At 40.6% G+C, this 24187-nt stretch overlaps 1 protein-coding gene across 8 annotated transcripts in view; it reads left to right on the top strand.

Annotated features, from left to right (window-relative positions):
* CHD2 (chromodomain helicase DNA binding protein 2) overlaps positions 1-24187 on the top strand; it is a 128419-nt gene that overhangs the window by 86108 nt on the left and 18124 nt on the right. For 4 of the 8 annotated variants that reach the window (XM_043921864.1, XM_043921865.1, XM_043921867.1 and 1 more), the window contains 11 exons: positions 1928-2098; positions 3036-3211; positions 8141-8182; positions 8736-8875; positions 11710-11848; positions 12040-12190; positions 13303-13425; positions 14709-14837; positions 15721-15861; positions 17557-17691; positions 22163-22341. In XM_043921864.1, the coding sequence (XP_043777799.1) occupies positions 1928-2098; positions 3036-3211; positions 8141-8182; positions 8736-8875; positions 11710-11848; positions 12040-12190; positions 13303-13425; positions 14709-14837; positions 15721-15861; positions 17557-17691; positions 22163-22341 (1526 nt within the window). Of the gene's footprint in view, positions 1-1927; positions 2099-3035; positions 3212-8140; positions 8183-8735; positions 8876-11709; positions 11853-12037; positions 12191-12952; positions 13067-13302; positions 13426-14708; positions 14838-15720; positions 15862-17556; positions 17692-22162; positions 22342-24187 lie in introns of those variants that run through there. The other 4 variants (XR_006344415.1, XR_006344416.1, XR_006344417.1 and 1 more) reach the window with 4 other exon arrangements.

Raw genomic sequence — 24187 nt, 5'->3', positions numbered from 1 at the left:
ACTTGTCTTTCTAAAGCCCTTTGGCCATTATGTTTCAGCATCTAGTTAGGTAGGATTCTGCTTACGTAGGGACTCTGTATGTCTGGAGTGCATCACTGAATTGACTTTCTTTTCCTAATGATTCTTTTCTGTTAACCTAATTTAACATGTTGGAAACATAACAAACACTTTTTTAAGGTATTTATGACTACACATTTCTTAAGTAATAATAACCAATCCTTAGAAAATTCATACTATAAGCAGTTTTAAGTGCATTCTGTATATCAGTCTTTCAGTTTTTACAACAATGTTATGTTGAAGTCACTGTTACCATCATTTATAGATGAGGAAACTGAGACACAAGGAGGCTAAGTAGATTTCCTAAAGTCACACGTTTGGAGTTGTTATTATTTCTTAGACAGGGATTCTGGCCTGTAGAGTCTGGCCCTTGACTGCTGCACCACTCTTGGGAAAGTTAAATTCCCAACTGCATGAACCACTGATGTATGTGTAGTATTGGTATTTGTATCAACTAATACCATTTTAAAAGTGAGATCTAAAGTAGTTACAAATAGTGCTTAACTTCAGAGATCAGTCAGATAATTCGTTTTATGGAACAGAAAAATGTTGAATTTTAAATCTCAGGAATTACACACCTCTGGTTTTGTCCTGGAATATTAAAATTCTGATTGTGAAGACATGATATCCATGTTGGAAGTTAAGAGTTAATTTTGCCTGAAAGTTGTGATTTCAGTGTCAGCTCTTAAGTTATTTTGAGGAATGGAACTTCCTAAAGCTCTTTAACTTTAGTCCAGGCCTGGGGCCTGCCCACCACTGCTCAGAAGTGGCCAGAGTTGGTAGATGTTTCTCTGTAGCCATAGTCTAAGAGTTTCAGACTCATACATGCAGATGCCTTTCTTTTTGGAATACATATTATGTCTATATAAATAGATACTAAATGTCTGATATCAGGCTTTCCTGATAGCTCAATTGGTAAAAAATCTGACTGCAGTGCAGAAGACTGGGATTTGATCCCTTGGTCGGGAATATCCCCTGGAGAAGGAAATGGCAACCCACTCCAGTGTTTTTGCCTGAAAAATCCTATGGACAGAGGAGCCTGGCAGTCTACAGTCCGTGGGGTCACAAGAGTTGGGCATGACTTAGTGATCAGACCACAACATGAAGTAAATGGAATATTCTTCCAAATTTGCTTGAATTTTTTGCATTTTATGGTTTTGTTTTTATTCCTGAGACTAAAGTACAGTTTTGAGCATGTGAAATTATGAAATACCTTGAGCTTCTATACTTTTAATAAAAGTGAATAAGGTAACCAGTTGACTAGATAGTAGCTACTACTTTGAGTTACACTTTGTTTCAGATGAGCTCTATTCAGTAGCAGTTTACCATGTACAGGCCTGTCAGTCCACACTGGGCTAACATTAGGGATTCGGATGTTATGATCTATATTTACTTTGTTTTTGGCCACACAACACGGCATGTGGGATCTTAGTTCCCTGACCAGCGATCAAACTTGTGTCCGCTGCAGTCTTGCAGTGGAAGCATGGAGTCCTAACCACTGGACCACCAGGGAGTTCCCTGCAATTATTATCATCTAAATAAATCTAAAAGTTCTAGTTAATATATTAGAAAATGTGTATGATATAATAGCACATCTTTTAATAAAACATAAGACAGTTTGTATCTTTCTATCTTTCTTTATTCTTAAGTACAATTCCTGATGAACTTTAGAACTTGGCAAGTAGATTTTTTTGAGGGGATAAGGGAGAAATTAGTAGAAAACTGATTTTTTTGATTATGTAATATCATAGGAGTCCTATTATCATTCATAGCATTTTAGATTCAAAGCACTGCATGAGTTGGCGTTTCAGTAGTTGGTGTTTTGGGAAGTAGTGAAATGTCGGTCAGACTGAAGTCCTTTTGTTGTAAGGTTGCCAACTTCGCAACGATGGAGGATGAAGAAGAGCTTGATGAGCGTCCTCACAAGGACTGGGATGAGATCATCCCAGAGGAGCAGAGGAAGAAAGTGGAGGAGGAAGAGCGGCAGAAGGAGCTGGAAGAGATTTACATGTTGCCTCGAATTCGGAGTTCCACTAAAAAGGTGATCTAGTGAACGAGATGGAAGTGCTTCTGACATGGAGGGTTGGTTCCAGGGCAGAGTTTTGGGAACTTAGCAGAGGGAAGTGGACGCGTGCACAGGGCCCAGGTGCATACCTGGGAGACGTTCCATCTCTGCATCTTGGCCCTTTGTGAGATGGCTGAACAGAATTTGAGTTTGATAGAAGGCTGCATTTTGTGCCTGACACTAGAAGTAGTAATTCTGACAGTTTGGTTCTGATCGGCAAGGCCTTCAGCTTTCAGAGTCAAACGTCTCTTCATCTGTAAATGTTCGTTCATAGCACTTAGTATAAATACTTAGTAAGAGATTATATAAAGGTGCTTCAGTTACAAAGCACCATGAGAGGCACTATCTAATTTGATTTTTGCAAGAACATAGAAATAGATAAACTATGTTTTTTTACTCAATTTGTTGGTGATAGCACACTTAGGTCTGCCTAAGATCCTAGTAAATGAATATTAGCTAATAGTAGTTGTTATTGAGTATTCACAGTGTACCAGGCATAAGTCAGTGCTTTTACACTAACTGATTCATTTACTTCATATGAAAACCCTGTATTATAGATGCTATTATCCCCATTTTACAAATGGAAAACAAAGGCGTGGAGAGGTAATTTGCCCAAGAAAGTAAGCATGAACCTACAATCCAAATATTTTTATTCCAGGGTACTTAATGGTGACCAGATGACCAGAGACAGTATGTACTTAATGATGACCAGAGACAGTATGTCTCTGGCAGTGTGAATACCCCAAGCAGATCTTCTTTCATCACATGCTATCTGCCTCCCTCTTTCTTAAAGGCAGTTTGACTTGCCTGATACAATAGGAAGTTCTGAGCTTTAAGGAGTTAAGATGGGCTGGTCTTAGTCCTTAGATCACTTGGACCTGGCATTTGCTACAGTGTAACTTTGCATTTTCAGGCTCAGACAAATGACAGTGACTCTGACACAGAGTCTAAGAGACAGGCCCAGAGGTCCTCTGCCTCTGAGAGTGAGACAGATGACTCTGATGACGACAAGAAGCCCAAGCGCAGAGGGCGTCCCCGAAGTGTGCGGAAGGACCTGGTGGAGGGATTCACGGACGCTGAGATTCGGAGGTTGGTGGAGGCCCTGCTCTCCCTCCCCTCACATTTGGGCGAGCATGCTGTACATCCCTGGCCTGGGTGACAAGGAGGGCGGAGGACGGCAGGGAGACTGGAGTCCAAGCTTTTCCTCAGCTGAGCTCTTTGTTTATACTTGTTCTCTGCTCTGAACATTTCATGATGAAGAAAGTCCAGCCAAGAGGAAAGACGCTGTTGGCGGCCACCTTGGGCTGGAACTTTTTTTTGTTTTTATTGAAGAATTTGAGTACATACATGCATACATACTTAACAATGTATATAGAAGAAATGGTATAATATAAAAAGTTAGAGTACAGATAACCCCAGTTTGCTTTCTGTTAGTGTTAATACTGGTATCAGTTTGGTTTACTAATACATACAGCACATTGTTACACACAGCATATTGTTCATCAGCTTGCTTCTTGTTACTTTCTGTCAGTTTTAGGCATCTTTCTCTGTCAGTACTTTCACACATTTGTTGGTGTCTGATTCACATCCCTCTGCCCTCCAGAAAAATCTAAAATTGTTGCTTTCAATCTGTTTCCCCCTAGTTTATATGTTATCTTTTTAAACAGGTGAAGAAAGTAGAAACTCTGAAGATAGCTAGCTTTGTGATCTAATCCATATTATTAATTTAACTATATCACGTAGTCCTTTTAGGTCAGCATTTGAAACCATGAGGTCGTTGTTTCCCACTAAATCTTATACCTGTTCTGTTCTTCTTTCTTTCTTATGGAAAAACGTAAATACATACAAACACTGATAAAATCTCAGCACCCTTTCCCCTGGGTATTCTCTTAACCATTATGAATCGGCAGTCTGCCTTGTGTGTGGCCCTGCTTCGGCTGCCCCCTACCTCTAGTGTTGCACAGAGAAGACTATATTGCGCTGAGGTTGAGTGGGATGTGCAAAAGCTGTTTATTAGGTCTGTGTGGTTTACTGCTGTTCAGATCTTCTATTTTCTTTGATCTTCTGCCTGATGGTTGTATGCAGTATTGGAAATGGGGTGTTGACATCTCTATTGTTGCTCTATTATTTATTTCTCCTATTTTGTCAGTTGTTACGTCCTATATTTTGGGCCTCTGCTGTTACGTGTGTGTACTTGATAATATGTTGTGTTGATGGACTGGCCCTTTTCTCATTATAAAATGTCCTCTGTCTCTAGCAACAGTTTATGTCTTAAAGTTTATATCTTGGTTCAATGCTCATGTAGATACTCTAACTCTTTTGATATTGTATGTGTCGTATCTTTTTCCTTTTTTATTGCAATCTATTTGTGTCTTTGCAACTTGCAACTCTTATAGGCTGTATTTAGTTAGATGATTTTTAAAATTCATTCTATTGATTTCTTTGTTTTGGTTGAAATCTTTAAACCATTTACATTTAATGCAATTACTGATAAAATAGAATTTATGTCTGCATTTTTCTGTTTGTTTTTTATGTCTTGTATCTTTTTTGTTTCATTATTTCCCCCATTACTGCATTCTTCTATATTGCATGAGTTTTAGTATACTATTTTAATTTTCTTGTTTCTTTTACATTTAAAAAATTATTTTCTTAGTGGTTTCTTTGGAGATTATAATTAATATTTTAACTTAGAGCAATTTATTTTGGACTAATACCAACTTAATTTCAGTGGTATTCTAAAACTTTACTCCAGTTTAGGTACATTCCTTCTCCCTTTTTGTGCTTTTATTGTACAGGTTTAAAATGATTGAGGAGAAGTAAAGAGTTATTGAAAAAAAATACATATACACTGTGTTTTTTACTTACTCAGGTATCCTCCTGAGGCTCTTGTTTATTCATGTGGATTTGAGTTATTGTTTCATGTCTTTTCATTTCTGCCCAAAGTACCCTTCTTTAGTATTTCTTTTAGGGCAGGTCTGCAGCAACAAGTTGTATCTTTATTTATTTGGGAATGTCTTAATTTCTCCTTTGTTTTTGAAGGATAGTCTTTATTTTTTCTCTTTCACATTGGATAGTCTCAGTTGACTTACCTTTTCGCTGATGTTTTTCTTCTGTCAGTTCACATCTACTCCTGTGATTTTTTTCATCTTAGTTATTGTAGTTTTTCAACTCCAATTTATATGTGACTCCTTTATATAATTTCCATCTCTGCTAATATTCTCCATTTAGTGATACATCAATTCTCAAATTTTCATTAAATTCTTCAGACATGGATTCCTTTAGTTCTTGTATATATTTACAATAGTTGATTAAATCCTTTGTCTATTAAGTTCAACTTTTGGATTTCCTAGAGACTATTTCCATTGAAAACTGACTTCTTCCCCTGTTTATAGATTATACTTTCTTGTTTCCTATAACTTTTTTTTGAAAACTGGACATTTTAAGTAGTAAAATGTGGCTAGTCTGGACATCAAAATCCCCCTGCCAGCCAGAGTTTTTTGTGTTTGCTATTTGTTATTGTCGTTGTTTGCTTATTTGGTAACTTTTCTGGACTAGTTCTGTGAAGTCTCTGCTCATTTAGCTTAGAGCTCAGCTAATGACTGGGCAGAGACTTTCTTAAGCACCTTAAGTCTACCAAACAGTAAATCTCCAGCCTTTGCTGAAGGACTCCTTGTGGATGTTGAGGCGTGTGTTCAGTGCTCTGGCAGGCAGTTTACGACTTTGCCTTATCCTTCAGCTCCTGTTCGTGTGGAGCCTGAAGACTGGTCAGAGGTGAGAGATTAACAACTTCTCCTGTCTTCACTGTGCCTGCACACAGCCCTACACATGTGCAGCCTTCTAGATTCCCAGGAATATGCCTTAGCTTTTTTTTTTTTTTTTAATTTTTTATTAGTTGGAGGCTAATTACTTCACAACATTTCAGTGGGTTTTGTCATACATTGATATGAATCAGCCATAGATTTACACTTATTCCCCATCCCGATCCCCCCTCCCACCTCCCTCTCCACCCGATTCCTCTGGGTCTTCCCAGTGCACCAGGCCCGAGCACTTGTCTCATGCATCCCACCTGGGCTGGTGATCTGTTTCACCATAGATAGTATACATGCTGTTCTTTTGAAACATCCCACCCTCACCTTCTCCCACAGAGTTCAATAGTCTGTTCTGTATTTCTGTGTCTCTTTTTCTGTTTTGCATATAGGGTTATCGTTACCATCTTTCTAAATTCCATATATATGTGTTAGTATGCTGTAATGTTCTTTATCTTTCTGGCTTACTTCACTCTGTATAAGGGGCTCCAGTTTCATCCATCTCATTAGGACTGGTTCAAATGAATTCTTTTTAACGGCTGAGTAATAAGGAATATGCCTTAGCTTTTCAAAGACACCTGTGAACATCTTTTCACCCCAGTTTTTCCATCACAGTTTTTGATCAGCTTGTTCATCCCCAGCTTATAGTGCTGCTTCAGGCAGCCATGGTGTCGAACCTTTGTCTCTGATTGAATTTTGACTGATGAACTATGGACAGTGTCTTCACAAAAACCCGAGTCAAATGAAGACGAGCCTGAGAATGGAGTCTCTCAGGGTGCCGTCGGCCAGGCCAGACAGCGCTGTTCTCTGGGGAAGGGGCTTCTGCGGAGCGCCAAGCCCGTTCTGCTCCCTGTAATGGCCACTGTGTTGCTGTTTGTGCAGCTGCTGAGCTGGGAAAGTGGTTTTCAAGGCAGTCTTGGTGCTGGGGAGAGGGCATGGGAAACAGAGCAAGTCAGAATGGCAGAGAGCTCACCATTCACACTGAGATTCAGCTGTTTTCTTGGATATATGCTTATAAGTTGGCTGCAAGCCTTTGATTAATTTCCAGCATTCCAACCAAGTTGACTTGGACAGTTTTTGCCAGTGTTCTTGTTGCTTTTGTGAAGGGGCAGATTTTCAGAGGTCCTTATTATCCCATCATTCCTAGAATACTTCTCTGTCTCACTATTATTTTGAAGTAAGCTCAAAGGGCATATTATTTCAGATGTAAAATATTTCAGTATATGTCAAGAAAAAGAAATGTAGAGTTGAGGAATAACCCTCAGGCTTGCTTTCACATATAGTACTTTCCTAATCCTTGTATCCATGCTATTCCTTTAATATTGTTTCACAGCTATTGTCATATTCATCACCATTTTTAAGAATTGCCGTGCCTTCTCTTTTCATTTTTTTCTCCATGGTATCTCTTCTTTCACTGTTACCTAACCAGATAATTTGGCATTTTACAGTGATGCTCTTCATATATTGTGAATCTTGTTTTTTTAGTGAAAGTGCTAGTGGTTGGCTCTAGGGAAGGGAACAGATTACACATATATTGGCATTTAGCATAGTTTAGACCAGAGACCTGTGGAAGGATGATTAGGTTTTAGGTCAGAGACACTGACAGAAGGAGTCAGAGTTTCCAAAATAGTTTTGCCTAAAAAGTTTAAAATCATAAATTTATTTTACTTTGCCTCATTACAAAAAGTACTTGAGGCAGTCCTAAAACTCTTCTAGTTGTATTAATGACCAGAACATAATGGAAAATATTGTAGTATGTAATTGAAAGTAATAGCAGTGGACTGAATAGACGTGTAAAACTATATTGGATTTTATCATAAGAGTTGTGATTATTAAATCATTTATTACCTATTACCTATAAACTTGTACCTTCTAAAAACGATATTACTAGAGTTAAGCCACCATACTCAGTTACATCCCTAAGCAGTTTCATGACCAGTCACTGGGAATAAAGTTGATCTTTGGTTTGAAAAGCTTTTTAGCACTCATTTTAAGTTGGCTATCTTCAAAGGCATTCGATATTCATTCGTTTAGTGGCAGTTGCAAGGATTTTGCAGTTGCAAAAGAGATGTTGCCCATTTTTATGTTTTGACCGTTTTTATGGCTCATATTTCATCACAGGATGTGTTTGCACCAGCATAGCTGAAGTCTGCTTTTTTTTTTTTTTTTTGAAGTCTGCTTTTTAAATGTGATTTATTAATCATTTTCCTAGGTTCATCAAGGCGTATAAGAAGTTTGGTCTCCCTCTTGAACGGTAAGTTTAGTAACACAATAGTTTCTTATCCACTTCTTTTTCCCTTCTATTATGTAGCAGTTTCTTTTTTTGGTTCTATTTTCCATTTTTAAGGTCTGGCACCTTTTGACAGTCTGATTTTTAGACATGACATGCTCCAGATGACTTGGAGATCAACAAAATGTGTTGCAGATGTAACTGAACTTTGCTTCTAGGAACACTGAAGTGAATGGAAGTAGGCTGGAGAAAGGAAAGTGAGCACAAAGAAGCAAACTAGTGCTAATAGCTTCTGGCCACTTCACCCGATAGCCCATTTAGTTAATAAAGAAAGCTGAACTCTTTCCCCTGTTTTCTGAATTAGTCTGTTTTTGTGGACTCTTCCAAGTCAAATTCTTTATGACGGAAAGTAAGTTAGTCATAGTCACTGCTGGAGCGTTCTTGTTGGAGCCTTGAAACAGTCAATTGAGGAATGAAGAGAAAAGTGTCTTTGCAGGAGCAAGCTTATGCAAAACCAAGCGGTAGGTCACATGGGCACAGGGCCTTGAGATGTGTCCTGGTGTTTGTCTTTCCTCAGGCTGGAGTGCATAGCACGTGATGCTGAGCTGGTAGATAAGTCTGTGGCGGATCTGAAGCGCTTGGGGGAACTGATTCACAACAGCTGTGTGTCAGCAATGCAGGAATATGAAGAGCAGCTGAAAGAAAATGCCAGTGAGGGTAAGTCAGCAAGTCTGCCTCAGTGATGCTCAAAGACCTGGATTGGGATCTCTGCTGCTCAGGGGTCTCTTCTCTTCTCTCCTTCTTCATGCTTGTATCCTGTTGCTTCCCTCATTTTTTGAGGTGTGTACTCTCACCTGCCTTTATGTGAGCTCATTTGTTAGATCCCAAAGATTTACTCCCAAACGAAGTTGATTTGCCCAGGGTGCAGAGCACTGAACAAGCCGAATGATTTCTTTTAATGTTACTGTAGAAAGTTCAAGGTGGTTTGAATGATGTAAATATCTGAGGAAGTAAAGCCTGACTGGGCACATTTGTATTGTGGCTCCAAGTGAGTACATTACAGACCACCAGTAGTAATTATCTTGGATGCACATACAGGTGTTGTTTTGTTGTGATAAAGGATTTAGAGAATTAATCCAAATAGACAAAGCAGTAGCTGAATATTATAAACCTCTTTGTTAGAATGAGACTTTCTTGGCAGTAGAATTTGTTGTAATTGAATTTGACCTGTAGCATGTTTTCTCTTACACACCAAAAGTACTTTTGCCTGTTCTGCACAAGCCGGAGGTGTCTGGAGAGAGCTGAAGTCCTTGTTGTTAAAGGACACCCTTATAGTTGAACCTCAAAGAGATGAAGGTGTGACCATTTCTGTTCCCTGGACTGTGGTATATCTGTGCAGTTGCCTCCATTCTTGTGTCTCCCTTCACTGGGGTTACTCACAGGAGGCTCTGTCAGCTGTGATTAAGGGTTCACACATAGGAGGCAACCAGTGTACCTGGAATCTTGGCCCTAATGGTTCTCAGTTGCAAGATCTGAGACAAGTGATAGCCTCTCAAGGGTCTCGTGCAGGATAGAGTCGTAGCCCTGAGTCAGCGGGCTTGGATGGCCACTTGCATAATTTCATACATGTGAAGTGCTTGTTGTCATGTTTGGCTTGCAGTATTAGCTGTTTCACTAAGTAGAGCATTATTTGTGCTCTGAAATTTTCTTCTTTATACTATTACTGAGAGTAATAGAATTTTAAAATACTTTGAATTTAGTTGAAAACATTTTTAGATGTGGTTTTTGTATTTTTTCCCCAGGAAAGAAAGAAAAACTTAACTTGAGTGGTATGGACAGTGATCCAAATTTGTGCTTTTATAGCACCCAGAATACATTCAAAAGTAAACCTTAACATTACAGTGTTTTTCTTTTTTCCTTGTAATTGATTTGAATAAGTGTTAACACTCATATGGCTCAAAAGTGAAAACCAACTATCCCTGTTTCTTGTCTCTTTCTAGAAATGTAAAAATATATATATATATGTGTTCAAAAAAGGAATAGATACTATTTTAACACAGTTGGTGATGTAGCATGCATACTGTTGTACCTTGCTTTGTCCATCTCACAGCATATCTGGGAATATTTCCTTGTGACACGTGCCCCCTCGCCCACACGTGCTCTGTGCTTATTCACAATCCGAATCTGATGGATTGCTTCCTCTGGGCATTACTTAACATGTTTCCATATACCTGTATTTTCTATGAGCTGGCATTGAGTGTATTCCTGAGTCCAGGTCTCCTGCATTGGCAGACGAATTCTTTACCAACACGCCACCAGGGAAGCCCCTTCCATATACCTGTATTTTCTGTAAACTGGCACTGAATGTATTCCTGAATCCAATTTCCAATTCTAATGTCAGAGTATTGATACCTCTTTTCTCAAGCCAAGAAATTTTTCTTCCTAGAAATATTAGCATAATCATGTATTTGTCTTACACATGTTTCCAAATATTAATACCCAGTTGTACTGTTTTTTTTTTTGGTTATGATTTTTGTTTGTTTGTTTTGGCTGTTTCTCAGCTTGCTTGGTCTTAGTTCCCTGGATTGAACCTGGGCCATGGCAGTGAAAGCCTTGAGTCCTAACCATTAGACTGCCAAGGAATTCCCCCAGTGTTACTGTTAACAATAAGACTTCTCAATGCAAAGTCTGATTCCTTTGCATTTCTTTTTGTCCTTAAAATACATGCATTAGCAATACACACAGTACCGTGTTTTAAAATTGTTTGAAGTTGTTCTTTTCCCTGTGTGGTTATGCCACCAACTTATAATATGTAGTTTAGTATCTTTTGTTTACATTTCAGTTTCTAGGGACTACTTTTCTTGTTTTTATGAAACTTTGTGTTTTTTAATTATGTGAACAATTTGCATGACCCAAAGTCAGAACTGTAAAACAGGGACACATGGAGAACCTTGCCTTCATCCCTGTCCCTAGGGCTTCTTTTCTCTCACAGACAAGTGTCATTATCTCATGGATTTCGACTCTGGTCAGAAAGTCTGTGGTTAGAGCTGACCTGCTTTGTTTTTGTCTTTAGGATTACTTTAATTTGAAACTCAAGCTAGGGACAACCTTTCCATGACTTATTTTGTTCATCCTTTCAAATGTGTTAGGTATTAACTTGATCTCAGGCTTTTATAGTAAAGAAGTTCATCTTAAAAAAATTTATTGGTGAGTTAAACAAAAGAAAAATCTTAAGTGTTTATATTACACCTTGAAAATCTTTCATTAATTAATTTTAGAGCCAAAGTATAAAATGAAGAGGAAGATTAAAATACAATTATAAACACTGCTGGACTGAAAAATTCTAAATCTTAAAGAACTGAACTGTTTAGAGATTATTTTACAAATGTTAATTGAGAAAATTTTTTGCCTTACTGATTGTATCTTTGGATTAACAGTAAACCAGAGATATACATTGAGGGAATAAGAGAGCATTTAGGATTGTTCACCTACATTTTCTGTGAAACAGCAGTGAGTTCTCACATAACAAATATGCTATTGATGTTCTTTAGGGAAAGGACCAGGGAAAAAGAGAGGCCCAACTATCAAGATATCTGGGGTTCAGGTTAATGTGAAATCTATTATCCAACATGAAGAAGAGTTTGAGATGCTGCATAAATCTATCCCTGTAGACCCTGAAGAAAAAAAAAAGTGAGTATAACATGTACCCATGCACGGGTGGTTGTGCCATTAGAAAATAGATTTGAAGTTACAGTTGCATGTAGTATTTTCGTTGTCTTCTCCCTGATGTACTAGAATGCTGTGTCTATGTTCATTTGTGTTTATTTCCAAATCAGAAAGGCCTCTCCTCTCACGTGCTCCTGCTTTGGAAACCTTTTCAGATATTGCTTATCCTGTCGTGTCAAAGCTGCACATTTTGATGTCGAGTGGGGAGTAGAGGATGACTCTCGTCTACTGCTGGGGATTTATGAACATGGCTACGGAAACTGGGAGCTAATTAAAACGGACCCAGAGCTTAAGTTAACTGACAAAGTAAGTGATTCTGTGGTGCTGGAGATTTCTAGAAGATTTGTTGTATATTTTTATATCAATGACTTACTTTTAACTATTTTCTGAGAGGTGGGGGATCAAATTGAAGATTAGTACAACAGTAAATTCCTGGGATTTCTATCCTTGAAAACATTATTGTCTTTAGTGGGCTGTGGCACTGTTTCAGAGCTGAAGATAATAGCCAGGTGAAATTGTGGGGAAATATATAGGAGAAATCTTAAAATTCTGATATTTATCATAGGTTAGGTCTCATTGCAACAAATACCAGGGTTGGATTATTATTAATAATAAAAGCATTCCTCGGCCTGAGTTGTTGGCACTTTCTTTAAAACGATATTGGATCAGTTCTCCACCTGGAGAAAGAATGAGCCGTGCCTTGGTATTTTTTGTAATGGAGTTAAACACGGGCTGTACTTCTCCCACAAAATCAAGCCTCCCACCCTATCCGTTGCACATCAGGCTGCCTAGTAGTGAGGCCGTGCTCAGAGCTGTAAGCAGGGAAAGCTGACTGGCTCAAATTTTTGTAGGATGCGCTCCATGTTGGGCTCCCGGCAGGGCTTTTCCTGGCGCGTCACACAGCGCTCGTCCCTGATACGGTGTTCTCAGAGGGTGCCGGCACCCTGCCATAAGCACTGAGACCACATCCAGCCTGGCCAGGAGGTCCCGCTGCGTCCTGGCATAGCTCAGTGCTCTCCGGCAATGCTCTAAGAAGCATTTTCAATCTAAAACGAAGCTTTAACCTAGCTCCAGGGATTCCCTGCTCCTGGAAGGAGGAAATCCACGACGGCTGGGATGCTCTAGCAGACGAAGCCAACAAGCCCCTCCTACCTGAGTTGTTCTTCCCTGTTAACAGCACAGGTAGGAGCCAGTGGGAGAGCTGGATTTCTCCATCCCATTTTGTAAAACGAGAACAGCTCATAAGGGATGCTCAGTGACTGGGAGCCATGGACATGAGATAGGATCTGAGGCTTTATCTGTGTTCTGGGTGGCTGGGGAGGGAAAGGATCGCTCAGCTGTTTGTCACCTCCGTGCATCCTGATCCACTAACCGGGCCGTGGGCCGTGCTGGGTGCTTCTCTTCCTTTCCTGTTGAAGATTCTGCCCATGGAGACAGATAAAAAGCCCCAGGGGAAGCAGCTGCAGACCCGAGCAGACTACTTGCTGAAGCTGCTCAGGAAGAGTCTGGAGAAGGAGGGCGCCGTGACAGGCGGGGAAGAGGTGAGTGCAGCTGCTGGCCGGGCGTCCCCCAGGGCCCGAGGCTCTTGCCCTGCAGGGTTAGGTGGGCAAGAGATGCCCCCGCCGGGTGTGGCACAGACTGCTACCCTCTGCTTGTCAGGTGTTGCTATTGGGAGTTCAGTAGTAATGATTTGGTCGGTAATGGTAGGCATGTTTGTGTAGTAATTGACCTGAGCACCTTAGCATAAACCCATTCTCCTAAAATACTGCCTCAGAATAGTTCTCATCTGTCGCAGTGCCCCTGGTCTAGATAGACTGTTGCTGGTGCTTTATGCCCTTTCCTCAGTTCTGGAACATAGATCTTCTTACTGTCTGAATATCACTGGCTTTGCTTGTTGTTCCAGCTAACACTGGCTATGTGTAGTCACAGGTCCCAGGGATAAAATGGGTAATTAGGATACACGGTTAATTCAGAAAGTGGACTTCAGTTGCAGTGGCTCAGTGAAAGATTTCAACTGAGTTACTAATGGATTCCTCTGAGCTTTGGCTTTTATTTCCTCAGCTTTTCATTTCTCTTCAAGCCTGGAAAGATGCAAATCACAGTTAGGAGATAATACAGATTACAGCCAGTACCAGTAGCCTTTGTGTGTACCTATTCTTAAGTGCTCCTAGAACTGTGCCATTTGTGTTAATTTCCCTGCATTATAAACAAAGCAAATTTTAGAAGAAAAAAAAAAATCCCAGTCCCATACTTTGTCCTTAACAAAGTCCCATTACATAAGTATGTCATTCTTCACATAATATGTTGAGGGTATTGTGTAAGTCAGGTTCTGGAGAGAGAGATGTTTTTTACTTTTGGATAATAGTATATCTGGGTAGATAAACACATTTTCCTTATTTTTAGATACAGCATGCTTCTGCATCCTTTTCTGTTCCTGTTACTGTCTTTTGCATATTATCTTTTCTTTGTATCTGTTTTTTTTGTTGTTGTTTTTTTTTCTTTGTATCTGTTTCCTGTCTTTTGCATATTATCTTTTCTTTGTATCTGTGCACAGTGTGTTTTTCCTTCTTTTGAATTTTGTCTTGAGATTAAATTCCAAAAAATGAAGTCAGTAGGTTCAAGAATATGGACATTTTTGTGAGGCACAGAATGTTTTTATTTTTTTCTCCTTCAGATAAAATTGATTGCACTACCTTGAATTTTCTTTTGAGTTTCCTCTTTTGAATTATGTGGCTGCTACTATGCAAAGAATCATAATGTTATGTGGTCATGCTTTTGAGGGACTTGATTTATAGTTTTATCATCGTTTTCTTCTCCTTTCCAGGCCAAATTAAAGAAGCGGAAGCCTCGAGTCAAAAAGGAAAACAAAGCACCGAGGCTGAAGGACGAACATGGGATTGAGTTTTCATCTCCTCGACACTCGGACAATCCGTCAGAAGAGGGAGAAGTAAAGGTACGAGGCTGGATTTCAGCTGAGATTATTTTCTAAGTTACGTTTATTGTGCCAGCTGGTATAAAACCATTTGAAGTGTGTTTGGTTTACATACCAGAGTAGGTAAAATGGAAATAGAAGATGCATGTATCTTTGCTTAACTTGTGAGAGAGGAATATAGTTAGTTGTTCATGTAAAATCAGTGATTGAAAATTCATAGATAATGGAAGCAAATAAAGGGAACCACGAAATTCAGTGATAAATGGCAGCTGATGCTCAGCATCACTGTTGGGATGATGAGTGGTGGAGACTGGTTAATCAGGGAGTGCATGCCTCATGCATAGGGGCACCTATGATGCAGTTCATTGTTGGGCCTAAAAAACTCTTCTGTGGATCAGATTTGGCCTGTCTGTCAGTTTGTAACCTCTGGTCTAAGGAAAGTGAAAAGTAACTTGGTAGCATTCAGCCTGTTGAATCAGTGACTGAAAACTTTATGGGATTTTATTTTGTTGCACTTTGAGGTTAGTTCCAGGAGGCTCAGCAGTGGGTAGGTGAACTAGCATGGATTTGAGTCAAGCATATGTAAATTCAAATTCTACCAATCTTACCAGTTACTACCTAGCAGTAATCTCTTTGGTCTTTAGTTTTTTCCATGGGAATAATGATGCCTATGTTGAAGGGTTGCTGTGAATAATAAAGAGAAAATGTTAGTGAAGAGCATCTGCCTCTATAGGCTTCAGTTGAAGCAGATGGCTTTAAGGCTGTGTGCTTGAGAACATGCTTCTGTGGATGCAGTGATGAACCATTGAGGGCAGTGCATTTTAGTTTTTTTTTTTTTTTCTAGAAAGTAAATGAGGAAATACAAAGTTTGTGGCAAAAGCTCACAGCCCCATTTGTTTTCTAGGATGATGGCTTAGAAAAAAGTCCAACGAAAAAGAAACAGAAGAAGAAAGAGAACAAGGAGAACAAGGAGAAACAAATGAGCTCTAGGAAAGACAAGGAAGGGGACAAGGAAAGGAAGAAATCGAAAGACAAAAAAGAGAAGGTATTGACGCCATTCTACTTCTGGAGATGCCCGCAGCCTCTGGGATTCCCTTCTAGGATTTAGAAATAAAACGGGGTTTGAGGGCCCTGAAAGAATTGTCATTTCACGACTATATCCCAGGAGGAAGGATGGGGCTTCCTGTCGGGATGCCTGCAGCTCTTCCTGCAGAGAGGGGGCAGTGTATGAGTTGCGGTATTCTTCAATATAGAAGCCTTCACTTGCTCTTTTATTGCACATTTCAGAGAGAGTCTTAGAATGAGATGGGACAGGAAGTTACTTGATACATGTTCTCAGACTCATGGTAGAAAAGCACTGACCACAGATGAATCTGAATACATGAAATGTTTAGAGTTCAAACCAGATACTATCAAGAGTAGAAATGGGTTAAAAGCCTTGTTATTATGTAATCTTCATATTTGGGTTTTATGAAGTTCATTCCAAATCTAGAATTCTGGTATAGTGTTGCATCTTGCTGACTTCTGATGAAGTTATTTTTCAATTAATCTTTAATCATTGTTAAAACATGCAAATAACTAAATTCTACCATCCACTTATAAGTCTAACAGATTTCTTGATGAGGACATATGAAACGTTTATTATATGCCTATAAGAACAAATCTAAAAATTTGTTTTCTAAACAAAATCAGAAAAATCAGGCCAGACTATTTGGATTGCCTTGTCTTCCCACATAACAATATATCACAAATAGCTTTCCAAGCAAATAAATAAAAAAGTCATTTTTAGTAGATAAGATTTTGTTTGATTATAACTTTTTAGAAGTAATTTAAGTTTCCCATACTGACATTGCTTTCAAGTTTCTAATGTTATGAACTCTACTGAGACAGATATCTTTCTTTGCATTTGTGCTTCTGCAGAAAGATATCTTTAAAATGAAATATTTAAAAAATAGGTGCACAGAAAACGATTTAACCAGCAACCCTGTACCAGATATTGGTACCAGCAACAGATATTGCAGCTGTTAACATTTTCCATGTTTACCTCAAGTGGGTTTTTCTCTGGCTGCTGTGTTTGGTGTTCCACACACCCATTACTGAACACCCCTAAGTTGAAGCTCCCCTCTGGTCCTTCTCCCAGTTTCATTACTCTCCTCTGTAACACTATGAAATTGGTATGAAACCTTCTTACCCGTGTTTTTATACTTTTCCTACATATTGTGTAATCGCAAATAAAGCATAGTATTGTTTTATGTTTTTAAATGTTCGTGCCTAAAGTTAATTTTTATTTATATTTGTATCTCCGTCATTCTGCACCCTTCATGGATACATGCGCTTCATCCGCCTGGGTTCATAAACATTCAGTCACTTAAAGTATTTAGTTCTTTAGATGGAAGCATATGCTCATTCTTAGGCTCTTAATGAAGTTGCTGCTTGCTCCTCTGTTGGAGCTCTTCAGTTCACAGTCTTAAGCTCTTGATGACGTTTTTGTACATTTCATTGATTAGGGAATAGAAGCCAAAATAGCACTGACAAAGCTAAAATTATAATTGGCTCTGGAGACAGGAATGGGAATGATATATGATTAAACTGTTAATTAAATATGTTTGGCTTCATGAGCTCTCGAAACTGAGGTCATCTGGTATACCTACTTGTAGTGCTGTGACACAGCAAAGAAGTCCAAATTGCAAGACAGGAGCACACAAATGACAATGACTCCTTGTAACTCTTTTCTGAAAAGCCTAAAGGTGGTGATGCCAAATCTTCAAGTAAATCCAAGCGCTCTCAGGGCCCTGTCCACATCACAGCAGGAAGTGAACCCGTCCCCATTGGAGAGGATGAGGAGGATGATCTGGACCAGGAGACATTCAGCATAGTAAGTCCTGAAATCGAGGGGGCGGGGCCTGCAGCCGCAGTGCTTGCCACGCCTCTCCTAGTTCCTGCGGCCTGACTCAGTCCGTCTAATAAGCAGCATGACGTGAGACCAGGCTGGCGGCCTGGCCGTGTGAGCTGGAGCAGTGGCAAGCGTGGCCTGTCTCACATGCTCCCGTGTTACGGGGCGAGGAGCTAAGCCGTGGCCTAGGGTGTGGTCCAGGCCGTGGCGCGCCGCCTCCTAAGAGGCAGGGAGCGGAGGGGGAGGGTCGTGGACCAGGCCTTCCGTGGGGTGGTGACAGGCCAGCGCGTCCTCGGGGACTTGCCCCTCATCGGAGCTGCGGGTGTGTGCCTCATGTGCTGCACGCGTGCCCCTTCTCCTCTCTGGAGGTCTCTTCCTCTCTCAAACTTCCACACATCACTGCTCACTTGATTTAAGTGTATGTTCATTTAGTTTTGAAGAAAAAGTGGGTCTTCCAACTCTCAGAATATTCCTGCTCTGGGGCAGCAATGGATAGAATTTTGACCTCGTCCTGTAAGAGTCTTCTCTCTTTTTACCCTTTTGTGTGTGTGTGTGTGTTCCCAAAAACCTATATGCATGTGTGTATGTTTTTTTCTCTTCACACTTATCTCATTTTTCTTAAATCTCTTTACTCTTCTTCCTGTGAGCTCTCTGAGGGAAAGTACTAGGTCTTCTAAAGTACGTGGAGATGATAGAAGTATCTCAGTAAGTGAGTAAATGAATAAATTAATTACCCAACCAGCTCTCTGATCTGTTTCTTGCTTCTCTTAACCCATTATTTATTGGAGAAAATCATTGACTAATGCTTCTGTGGTACCATATTATTTTAAAAATGGCTTTTACACAACATTGTAAATCAGCTGTTTGTTGTTCTTGTTCAGTCGCTAAGTCATCCCTGACTCTTTGCAACCCCTTGGATGGTAGCCCTCCAGGTTCCTCTGTCCATGGGATTTCCCAGGCAAGAATATTAGAGTGGTTGCCATTTCCTTCTCCAGGGGATCTTCCTGACCCACAGATCAAACCTGCGTTTCCTTCACTGGAAGGCAGATTCTTTACCACTGACCCACTAAGGAAGCATCAATCAACTGTACCTGAATTAAAAAAAAAAAAAGGAAGGAAATCGCATTTATATATACCAGCTCATTTACTCTTGTTTTTATATTATGATATCTTTTAAAAAACAGAAAAATTTCAGAAATACAATAGGCATTGATAGAGGTAGCATGGAGTTTTGTCAGGTCTGCGTTTTTAAGGCTCAGCCTGTAAAGTTAAAGCTCCGGGCCCTGCTTGTTCCCTCCCCAGAAGTGCCCACAAGTCTAAACTCGATGTAGTTCTCCTGTCGCCGTCCTCCCGTGTCACTGTCCTCCTGTGTCACCATCCTTGTGTGCCCTTGTCCCCCGTGTCGCAGTCCTGTGTCACCGTCCTCGTGTGTCCTAGTCCTCCCCTGTCACTGTCCTCCCGTGTCGCTGTCCTCGTGTGTCCTAGTCCTTCCATGTCGCCGTCCTCCCATGCCGCTGTCCTCCTGTGTCACCGTCTTCCCGTCACTGTCCTTATGTGTCACCGTCCTCCCATGTCACCATCCTTGTGTGAACTAATCCTCCTATGTCACCGTGCTCGTGTGTCCTAGTCCTCCCATGTTGCCGTCCTCCCGTGTTCCTCCCGTGTCCTAGTCCTCCTGTGTGACTTCAGAGTTTTACTGCTTAGTATCTTTAAAGACAGTAACAGCTCACATAGTCAGCCAGGTATTTTTAGTGTGCTTTTTGTGTATTTTCTCCATGACAACCTGTGAGGTAGGTATCATCTCTGTTTTACCCATTAAAAAATAATGTGAGCCATGGCTAATTCATGTCAATGTATGACAAAAACCACTACAATATTGTAAAGTAATTAGCCTCCAACTAATAAAAATAAATGAAAAAAAAAATAATGTGAGGAGAGTTAAGTAACTTGTCCTTTTTCACAGAGTTAAGATGCAGAGCTGAGATCTGACCCAGGCAGTTTGACCCAAGAGTCTGGGTTCTTCCCATTACACTGCACATCCTCCCAAGTGCCCATAAACAGCATGCACTGCTGCTTCCCATGACTGGAACCTACTGATAAATGCCACACTGTGTATCTTGTAACTTGCTTCAGCATGCACACTTCTGATATTTATTCATGTTGATAATTGTGTCTCTGATTTCAGTGTTTCCTATTGTTCTATGATTTCCACAATTCATTCTTTATCCTATTGATGGACATTGAGGTTTTCCAAATGTTCACCACTACAAATAGGCTACAGTGAAATTGTAAATATATTGTCATACGTGTGTGTAATAGCTCCTCTAGTGTGTGGCTTGTGCAGAAAAGCCAGGTGTTTCTTTGGGTCTGCACATCTCCCGCTTTATTAGATGTTGTAGAAGTCATCTTCAAGGTGATTGTAAAGATTTGCTCCCTTTCTAATGATGAGTGTGAGTTCTAGGTGCTTCCCAGTGTTGGAAACACTTGGTAATTTCTGACTTCTTAATTTTTGCCAATCTAAAAGGTATGAAAAAATTGGCTAGTGGTGGTGTTGAACATTTATTTTCATATTTATCAGGTATTCGTGTTTCCAGTGAATTGCCTGTTCATATCTTTTGTCTATTCTAGGTAACTTTTATATCCATACTCCCCCCCCCCCCCCCCAATACCTGAGCATTTGTATTTTTCAAAAAACTTCAAGCTAATTCTGATATGCATCTGGATTTTTAAAAGTGATTACAGGTAGTCCTTACCTTTTCTATAGGAATCTTGTTCATGATACTAATCTTTTGTCTGTTACAGTCATTACAGATATCTTCCAGTTTATTTTGTGTCCTTTTTAAAACTTTAAATATAATACTGAAAACAAGATTATAGGTGTATGTCTATGGAGATTATCATGAAGTGATGGGAGTTTGTTGGATTTTCATTGTTATCCAGTTACATGGACATGTGCCTTACTAGTTCTGTATACTGGAAACTTAGTGGCTGACAACCATGCCCTTCAGGTCAGAGAAATTCTCCTGACTTACTCTGTGGTAATTTCCTCCTCAGTTCTTAGTTTTGTCCTAGTTTTCAGACATTGGACTCTGGGAGTGATCCCTGATATTATCTTAAAATGTTTTCCACTTCTTTGTCAATCCTACATTTCTCGGAGATCTCATCAGCTTTATTTCTGAGGAGAAATGCCATTATTTCTTTTGAGGCTTTCACTTCTCTTATCATGTTTTATTTCCAAGATCTTTTTTCCCCATATATTTCTCCTAGATTTGTTTTTCATCATTTGTGTTAGATTTTTTCAATGGCTTGGTACTCCTTGGTTGTCTTCTTATATTTAAGAGTAAAGACTAAACTTCTGATTGGAACCTCTGAGATGTGGGTGGCCCTTGATCAGCTTTGAGAGCGTTCTTCGTAGGGTGATCTGGCTGGGCTGCTTCCTCAGAAACTTCAGTGGGGTGGTTAGCATCTTTTGATTCTTGCTCTTGGGTAGTCAGGTTTTAGGCACAAGAATCCTCCAGTTTTCCTGATGGAGGATTAAGACCTGGCTTTCTTCATTCTGGAATCTGAGAGGCCAAAAAAAAAAAAAAAAACAAGCTGGTTGGTGGCTCATCTAATATGCATATATTACACATGTATTCCATAAAATGCTGTTTTCGGTGCAGTAGCCTTACCCCCCAACTATGCCTGTGTAGCCCAGTTAAAAGACTTTTATCCTCTCCAGAGAATAAACTTCCATATATGTTGTTGGGCAGAGTTAGAGATCTGGGTGTCTATTCCTTTTAGGCAGTCTTAAAAAAAAAAAAAAAATCCTTATTTTCAGCCTTCACCCTTACCGCCAGTGATGCTTAGCAAGCCTTTGGGGCAATAAGTTTGCAGCATAAATGGGGTTGACTCTCAGCTCTCTGTTAAGGGATTTCACTTGCTGTACTATTTTTCTGCTGTTGTTTTCTTGCATTTGCCTTGTCTTTGTGAGCTTATCTCTTCTGAAGTCAATTCCTTTCCTGTTGTGTTAGTGGATGGAGACAGGGAGAAAAAGTTTCTTGTGTTCAGTCCACTGTCTTTATCTGGATGCCTTTCTCTCAGTTTCTTATAAACCCAAAGGACTTGTAAATATTTTACCCTACAGTTTTAGGTAGTTTGTGGTGCCAGGTTTTCAGGTTAGGTCTGTAACTCTGCTTCTCATTTGATTTTCGTCATGAATGCCCTTCTGGCAGGTGAGGAAGCAGAGCAGTGTTCTGGAGACCAAGTAAGGTGTGAATGTCACTGCTCTGAGTGGTGGAGCTGAGACTGGAACCTCAAGTTTCTCCGACTCTAACATTTTTCCTTGTTGCCCTGCCTTTCTTCCCCTGCTTCTCTATGAGTGATCACTGGCCCGAGGGGCTGTGTGCTCTCTGGGAATTCAGGGCACAGTACGCACGGGATGCGGCTGGCTTATGTCTGTACTCTGTTGCAGTGTAAGGAGAGGATGCGGCCTGTGAAGAAGGCGCTGAAACAGCTGGACAAGCCTGACAAGGGGCTCAGCGTCCAGGAGCAGCTGGAGCACACCCGGAACTGCCTGCTGAAGATCGGGGACCGGATCGCTGAGTGCCTCAAGGCCTACTCAGACCAGGAGCACGTCAAGCTGTGGAGGAGGTAACCCGCCGCCGCTTGCATGCCTGTCGGATCGCCTGTTCTGACTTGATGGCAGAGTGTGTGTTAGGATTCTATTTTTGTTTTTTACAACATGACACAGCCACCTAATGAAAAAACCTTTTCTCAGCAAAAGCCGATGATTGGCAGCATACCTGCAGGCTTCAGTTTTCTTTCCTGAAATAGCCTGTTCCTCTGAGACCAGTCTTGACTGGGTAGGATGCTATTATTACTTTATGAGAGAAATGCTGTGATACTGGATTTGCTGGCCTGTTCTCAGAATAAAGACTCTGAACCTGGAAGGGATAGAACTCATCTATAATTTCACTACTCCACCCATCTCAGGTTAATAGTCAGAGATAGTCCAACTAGTTGGTTAGTTCTCTATCAACTGATAAGAGGAGGCAAAGGTTCAAACCACCAGAGCTGTGAGTTTTCTTCTCTTTAATAGTTGAAGAGCTCTAGTAGTAATTTGGATTAATGCAGTTAATCCAGAACTTCAGTTTGTAAGACATCATGACTTACATAGATTCATTTATAATTCATTTCTGTGTTTATAAAAATGTGCCTGGAATTTCTCAAAGACAATTGTAACATTAAGTCTCTTTCTATACTCCACAGTTACACTGAACTCATATACTTCACAGTTAATTATCTTTGTATAATAGCCTAATATCAGTGGATGGATTTTTGAGTGAAAAGGAGATTTAAGAAAACCTCTGTCATGATGCTATTCATAGCATGCTTCACAGCCATGAAAAAAGAACATTTAAGTTTTGAAATGTGACTTGACTGTCCTCTTAGATGGTTCCCAACTTCTGGATCCCTGTATCTAGCCATCTGGCTCTCGTTTTACCCAGCTTAACCCCTATTGGAAGATAATAAAAGGTCGTCATCCTAGCATATAGATCCATGAAGCTAGGCTGGATACTGTGCACTGAGGCCAGTCTGTGTTTAGATGCACTGGGTACTGTGGTCCTGGCCTGCTGTGATTCATAAGTAATTCCTTGCCCACTCATGAGAAACTGTCCCTCATGAAGTGGTGCTTGGAAGATCAAGTCTAGTAGGAATTCCAAGAAGGTAGAAACCTGTGCAGAAGAGTAGTCAGGGAGGGAAGTCGTGCAGGGGCAGGCAGTTAGACCGAGCTGGTGTGGGAGAGCAGAGTGGGCCTGCTTAGATGGGAGAGTTCTCGGGCTGCAGCAAAGCCTTGAAGGTGGCTCTTAGGGTTTAAAGCCGGTTGTTAAGATGGCAGAAGTGCTACTACAGAAGGCTCAAGAGAGAAGGGTAAATGATTTTCCGTAGGAGGCAGCAGGTTTACTGGTCAGGTGCTGGACAGTGTTCTCTGAGCAGCACTGCGTGGCGTGGTGTGACTGCTCTCCAGGAAGCGTGCGAGGACGCGCGCCTTTCCTTCCAGCACACAAGGGTACCTGTGCCTCTGTGTTCTCCACACCTGCTTCGCCACTCACTCCCCTGTTGACAGTCAGGCCACGCACAGTGGAGTCAGAGGAAGCAGTTGCTTGGAGTTTTGAAGGCAGAGATGACAGGCTGTGGTGGTGACAAGTGGGAGGAAGGAAGGGGCAGCAGTGCAGAGACATCCAGCTGTATCTGGGTCCCTGCGGAGGTGGTGATCATGACAGACTGATGCCTGAGGGTCCAGGGAGGACAGAGGTGGGGCCAGATAGTAGGTCTGAAGTCACAGGTGAAATAAATTAGAGGGGTTTTAGTTGTGAGACAGACCCCTTTTCTCTAGACCCCTTGGTCAAATTCTGTTGACATTAGTTAGCATCTGAATGTGTATTTGTTATTGATGCCAAGACCTGAAAGATTATTTCTCTATTTTCTCTACTTG

This window comes from Cervus elaphus, chromosome 13 (genome assembly GCF_910594005.1).
Source record: "Cervus elaphus chromosome 13, mCerEla1.1, whole genome shotgun sequence".
Classification (NCBI taxonomy): Eukaryota; Metazoa; Chordata; class Mammalia; order Artiodactyla; family Cervidae; genus Cervus; species Cervus elaphus.
Note: the sequence above shows the minus strand (reverse complement) of the source record. Positions and strands in the feature narration are given on the sequence as shown.